Raw genomic sequence first — 6,912 nt, forward strand, 5'->3', positions numbered from 1 at the left:
TTAACGTGAAGTTCGCTCACAAAATATCGTATGATCCCACGCATACTAATTACATCATACTTACACTATAATTACATATGTAATTTTAGTGTATTTACGATGTAAGTCTGAAAATTACATTTGTAATTTTAGTGTATTTACGATGTAAGTCTGAAATCTACTTAAGCCCATTTGAGCCCACATGAGCTTCAGATTATCCATGTGGCCCGTTTGTTTTTCTATTTTGTTTGTGTATATTAATATCATCCGTTAGATGTTGATTCAAAGGATAAAGAAATCTGCATGATAGGAGGCTAAAAAATCTGTCACATGATGTATAGGCAGTCCCCAAAACCGGACTCCTGCTTGTGTCGCCTTCTTCCATTTTCCAATCTTTTCCCCGGTCAGACAAAACTGCTTGACATCGTTCACGTCCCACACTAATTAGTCTATCCCAATAATCCACCTTCCAGTGATTTTCCTCACCTCACCATTCGTGTTTGCACTTGCCACCAAGCAACAAGTAGACAGCTCAATAGTTTGGAGATCGCCACGGCGAGATCATGTGGAGCGGGCTGGGGCAGGCGGCGACGGTGGCGCAGCTGGTCGGGGCGGACGTCGGCAGCCTCATCTCCGTCATCATGCAGGCGGCGATGACGGCTCGACAGAACAAGGAGTGCGAGCAACTCGCCCGCCGCGTCTTCATGATCGCCGAGCTGCTGCCGCACCTGCAGGACCCGGAGGTGATGCGGCGGCCGGAGGTCCGGCGGCCGCTCGCCGGGCTCGACGATGCGCTCCGGGAGGCGCACGAGCTCGTGGCATCGTGCCAGGGAAGGGCCGCGGCCTACCGGTTGGTGATGGCATGGCGGCAGGCCGAGAGGTTCAGAGAAGTTCAGAGCAAGATCGACTCGTACCTCCTCGTCTTCCCCTTCATCAGCCACATCGACATCACCCGCCGCCTCGATCGAATCTACAGAGTTCTTCTTCCAAATGACACGACCCTGCCATCCGCATCTGCAGGAATCCCGAATCATGAGATGGTACTACAAATTTTAAGCAATTTTATAGTTCTTGAGGAGGTATAAATTTTAAGCAATTTTACACTAAATTTTTTGTACCTTCTCAAAAACTGTAAAATTGCTCATAAATTTTTGTTCGACTTCTTCCGAAATTAATACCAGTGCTTGCTCTGATGAAGAAAAAACTTGTTTGTATGCTTGTGTGTCCTAGGAAGGTGAGAGATTCACCATGGCAGAGCTCGCTGCGGCGACCAACAACTTTGCAACAGACAGACAGATCGGTACAAACCCAGTAGCCAGGGTGTACAAGGGACGGCTTGCCGACGGGCGGGAGGTGGCCGTCAAGCAGCTGGTAGGCAACAGCAACCTATCTCTGGCAGTCGAGGAGGAGTTCCAGGCGGAGCTCTCGCTCCTCTCGATCCGCCACTGCCACATCGTGCGCCTCCTGGGCTGGTGCGCGGCGGGGGAGAAGCACCTGGTCGTGTACGAGTACATGAAGAACGGCACGCTCGACGACCACCTGCACGGTGCCCCGTCGTCGTCGCCGTCGCCGGTGACGACGTCGTGGAGGACGCGCGTCGAGATACTGCTGGGCGTGTCGCGGGCCGTCGAGCACCTGCAGTCCTCCTCCTCGGACGGCGAGCGGCGGCGGCCGGTGATCCACCGCGACATCAAGCCGTCCAACATCCTGCTCGACGACGCGTGGGCGCCGCGCCTGACGGACTTCGGCCTGTCGCTCACCTGGGACGAGAGGGAGTGTAGCTCGGAGTTGCCGGTCGTTGGCACGCACGGCTACGCCGCCCCGGAGTACGTCGCGACGGGGCGGATCAGGCCGGCGAGCGACGTCTACGGCGTCGGCGTCGTGATGCTGGAGGTGTTGACGGGGAGGAAGGCACTGTCTCAACGAGCGGTGGTACTGAAGGATGGGTGTACGGGTTTCGCCCCCGAGAGCTTGGTGGACTTGGCGCTGCCAGTGATAAGGTCGGGGAAGGCGCGGAAGCTTCTGGACAAACGCCTGACGCCGACGCCGAAGCGGAGGCAGCTCCGGGCGGCGGATATGGTGGCGCGCACGGCAGCGCGCTGCTTGCTGCACGATTGGGTGAAACGGCCGGCCATCTCGGAAGTCGTGGTCGACCTCAAGGCGGCGACGGCGGCGCTGGAAGACTCGGCTCGGCTCGGCTTCTTCTCCCTCTTCCTCGCGCTCTGCTCGGCTTTGGGCGGCAAGGCGCCGCGGCGGCGAGGTGAAGCTCGGCGCCCGGCGGCCGGGGCGGCGGCGACCTCGGGCGGTGCTTCGCTGGCGACGGCGGCGCTAGGAGGGCAAGACCGGCAGCTCGAGATGGCGGCTCGGAGAGAAGAACGAGAGAAAGAGAGAGGAGAAAGAGATGGAGAGGGATGGCAATGGTGTGGAGAAAATTGGGCTTGGGGTCCCCTTTTATAGGCGGAGCTCGCTTGGCGGGATGCGGCGGCGAGCTGGCAGTCTAGGCGCGGGGAAGCCGGGGGTAGGCGGCTAGCTGCTAAGGGCGGGATTCCTGGGACGGATAGGACGGCGACGCGACGGAGTGGCGTCATGCCCGGTGGCAATGCGACGGCGAAACGACGGCGACGCGACACGAAGTGACGCGCGGAGAGCGGGAACGGCGACGGGACATGGATGACGCGCGGCCGACGACGGCTACGGCCGGGATTTGGGGCGGTAGGGCTAGAGAGGGGTGACGCGAGCGACGGTGGCGACTCGACGCGAGAGAGAGGGAGAGACGCGGCTCGGCGGCTTCCCGGGAGGAGACAGACGACAAGACGACGAGGCGATGGCGAAGGAACGTGCGTCCGCGGGAGCTCGGGATGGAACGGCGACGAGACGGGGGTGACGCGGGGCGACGTGGCTCCGTGTCTCCCGGAGAGGGCGCGGCGGTTTTCGTGGAGTTTGGCGCGAAGCGGCTTTGGCGTGGCTCGGGGGTGGCGCGACGCGGGTGTTGGCACGTCGTGCGGTGCACGGGAGGGCGGCTAGGTGCGACGCGGTGCTGCCACGACTCGGCGCCCTGGGTCGACATATCGTCGAACACCTTGTGTGCATGCTTGGCTGGTCTGAGGAGGAAGATGATGAATAGGAGTTGGGCTGGGCTGGGCCGGCCTGCTCAGGGAGGAGAAGAGAGGAGAGGTGGAGGGGAGCTGGGCCGAGAGAAAGAAAAGAAGGCGGCCCAATTGAACAGTGACATTTCACTTTTTCCCAGGGATTTATAGAGTTGAATTTTGAGGAGATTTTGAAGGGATTTGAATTTGAATTTGACCTAGAGTTTCACAGGAATTTGAAAGGAAATTCTAATATAGGATTTGAGATCCTTTTGGCACAAAATCAACTAAGAACCAAATTAACTCCAATTTTTAAATGACAAACTTTTTTAAATAAAAGCACATAAAATACGGGTGCTACAGTTGACGACGCAGGGGAGGAGGAGGAGGAGGACGGAGATTCCTGTCGCGCACATTCCTGCAGCCAAGCAAAGCATAGCGATGGCGATGGTGGCCTACCTCGTGCATCAATCTCCGAGGCTGGAGGAATCAGGAATTCAGGATCCTCTCCTCCTCATGGACCTCATCCTCATCTGCATCTCTGAATAATGGAGAGATATACTTGCGCTTTTGGCATCTCGCACCTCATTTAGTCAGTTCAGATTGGCTGTGTACATCTGTTTTATATGTAGAGGCCCCGTTTTAATCCATTTTCTAAAATAAAATCTGGCCGGTTCAGATAGAAGTTCAGAAACTTCAGATCAAGCATGTCACAGCTGCATGCTGCACGTGCATGAGGTAGTATGGTGATATAGTAATCCAGTAGTACTATTAGTGCTACTAGTTAATTACTTCTAGTTGGCTACAAATTAAGTGCTACTTCAACAGCTCTGGTGTTCTCTGGCGCTGGAGAGGGCGTGCTCCTCTGCGGAAGGCCACGGCGGTGAATCGGAATGCTGGCGTGGAATAGAGGAGAGTAAGGGGGGACGGATAGATAGGGGGAGGGGGGGGTGGGGGGGGGGGTTGGTTTCGCCGCGCCGTGCCGCCGCCTGCCGGGAGGACTTGCGATCAACGGTCGTGCGTCGGGCGAGATGCGGTGTTTGCGTCCATCCAAGACAGATAAATCAGCTCCTACCAAAATTACCCCTAATATATATTACTAGATTACTAATCTACCCTTTAAAATAAAAGGTCGAGATTAATTCTACTTGTAGTATAATAATACCAGTAGAATGTACCGGAGCGTTGCCCTATATATATTTGTGAAATCAAATGGGTCTATCTAAAACTTTCAACAGTTTTTTTTTTCTCAAAAGCTTCCAAATATAAAACTCTAATGTAATAATTATATAGTAACTTGAGTGTAACTGCAATGAAACTATACATAGCTAGCGTCGTTAGCTTCCATCCACGAGGACCTTTGCAGCAAGCAGGCGAGCCAAGACGAGCAGAGTGAACAACTGAAAGTTGGTTAGCTATTCTGATTCCTGTTGTCTTGCTTGTAAGTTAAAACAAGATTTCAACTTCTTTCTTTACTTGATCGATGGGCGACACGAATTAATGGATCACCAGGTAGATTGAATATGTTTCACTAAATAGATCGAAAATATTTCAGTCTTTTAAAAAACTGAAACATAATCAACTCACCCCATGAAACATTTTGCTACAACATATGAAACAGCGGTTTTCAAAAAATCAGATGTTGTTTTACCTTATATAAAAACAATGTTTCAGCAAATAGCGAAAGAATGTTTAATTCTTAAAATAAAAGTGAAACACGGTCAGATCGCTAGATGAAACAATTTGATTCAACGTATGCAACAAACGATTTGATTCATCCCTAGAGTTTGATTTTTTTTGGGACAGCGGAGTAGTTTTTTTCTACCCTGCAAGGTAAATTAATTACAACAGTATTTTTTTTTATTTATTAACATGTAAATTGAGCACATTCAAAAACACTACTCTATTCGTTCCATAATATTATAACCTACCGTGGAATGAGACACATCCTAACTTAGATGGGAGATCTGTTCAGATCCATAGTATTATAATGTCTTACCCTGTACTATATTACAGAACAGAGGGGACAGAGGGAGTAGTTTTTGTGCTAGAAAAAAAAAAAGCTAGGATTGAAGCACCGAGAATTTTACTGTTACTAAAAAAAATCTTCTTCTCACATATAACTTCACATGAAGTGTACTTAGCTACATGTATAATTTATTTAAACGTGTTCTACTAATCGGTATCAAATAATCGCACCGGATAAAAAAAGTGAAATCTTTAACACCTTTAATCTGCCAAAGCAGAGAGGATGAGCGCAAATCTTCATCAGACCACACTCCACTACCACCCACTTTCTGGGAATTGCCTTTCCTTTCTTCCCTTCTACTAGCTAGCAAGTAGCATCCACGCAGTTCTTCCGAGTTCTTTGAGATTGCCACGGCGAGATGTGGAGCGGGATGGGGCAGGCGGCGACTGTGGCGCAGCTGGTCGGCGCAGACGTCGGCAGGCTCATCTCCATGATCATGCAGGCGGCGTTGCCGGCTCAGCGGAACAAGAAGGAGTGCGAGCAGCTCGCCCGCCGTGTGTTCATGATCGCCGAGCTGCTGCCGCACCTGCAGGACCCGGAGGTGATGCGGCGGCCGGAGGTCCGGCGGTCGCTGGCCGGGCTCGGCGACACGCTCCGGCGGTGACTAAGTACAAACTGCTAGATGTGAACACTCGCACCTCCCCTGCTGCTCTTATGGATCTTGCGGCGGCATGCGATCTGGGCGAACGTGATTTCGATCAGCTCTCCAAGGTGCTAGCTGATGCTGCTCATGCTGTCAACTGATGCTCTTAGCGGGTGCAGGGATGCTTTGCTTTTCCCCTGCTGTAATTCCTGCTTGATCCCTCCCCCCACCTTTATATATGGTGCCTATCTAAGTTGTTATGTCTAGTCAGTCAAGATCTATCTCTATCCTATCTTGGAATGTTAGAGGCCTTGGTGAGCCTGACAAATGTAAGCTTGTGTCTGCTACTATTAGCTCTGTAAGACCTGTTTTAATTATGCTGCAAGAGACTAAGCTTGCTAATATCGATGCCCTTAAGGCTCGCTCTTTCCTGCCGGCTTTCTTGGATTGTTACCACTTCATTGGATCGTATGGATCGCGCGGGGGCGTTATCTCCGCTTGGGATAGTTCAGTTCTCTCTAAAACTTCCTTTGTTTCTCGCCACCATTCCTTGACCATCTCTTTTTCGTATAATCTTTCAGACATCTCTTTCACTGCTTCTAATATTTATGCTCCTTCAGACCACTCTCTCTCTCTGATCTCTTCTTCGTTGAATTAAACTCCTTGCAACCTCTTGTTTCGGGGCCCTGGCTGCTCTTTGGGGACTTTAATCTGATTCGTTCTCCCGATGAAAAGAATAATGATAACTTCCGGCACTCCCTTGCTGCTCGATTCAATGATGTGATTGATCAGCTCTCGCTCCTCGAGCTCCCCCTACTTGATCGTTTGTTCACTTGGTCCAACAAACAGGAATCACCTGTTCTGGCAAGACTGGATCGTGCCTTCCACAACCTATTAACTATTATCGATATAAAATATATCACGCCACAAACATGCAACTTCAAATTCAACTTTTATAAGTTATAACAAAAATAACAAATTTAACTGTGAATATAGGTATACTCATCAGAGTTTGATTTGATACTTTTGTTACAATTTGTAGAAATCAAATTTGAAATTGCATGTTTGTGGGGGTGACATATTGCATATCAATCTATCTTGTCAAATTTTCTAGAAAAAAATTATAACCATTTAGTTGACATGCAACAAATGGGTAGATGTCCAACTAGGTGAGTTAAAGTGTTTCCCATTGAAACCGGGTTCTTTTACAATACCTAATACTAACTTAATGGCCG

The 6,912-nt window shown here is 50.6% G+C and overlaps 1 protein-coding gene across 1 annotated transcript; it reads left to right on the forward strand.

Annotated features, from left to right (window-relative positions):
* The first annotated feature begins 453 nt into the window (after positions 1–453).
* LOC107277664 (probable serine/threonine-protein kinase PBL21) lies at positions 454–2,586 on the forward strand. Its single transcript, XM_015760130.3, has 2 exons — positions 454–1,019; positions 1,210–2,586. Exons 1-2 carry the CDS (start codon positions 543–545, stop codon positions 2,434–2,436), a joined length of 1,704 nt encoding a protein of 567 aa, XP_015615616.1. The 5' UTR covers positions 454–542; the 3' UTR covers positions 2,437–2,586.
* Positions 2,587–6,912: the final 4,326 nt, after the last annotated feature.

Source organism: Oryza sativa, chromosome 11, assembly GCF_034140825.1.
Source record: "Oryza sativa Japonica Group chromosome 11, ASM3414082v1".
NCBI lineage: Eukaryota > Viridiplantae > Streptophyta > Magnoliopsida > Poales > Poaceae > Oryza > Oryza sativa.

Excerpts from the sequence above, each read along its gene's own strand:
- LOC107277664 (XM_015760130.3), top strand. The coding sequence starts at position 543 with ATGTGGAGCGGGCTGGGGCAGGCGGCGACGGTGGCGCAGCTGGTCGGG. Across the intron at positions 1,020-1,209 it reads GAATCCCGAATCATGAGATG|GAAGGTGAGAGATTCACCAT; the intron begins GTACTACAAATT and ends TGTGTGTCCTAG.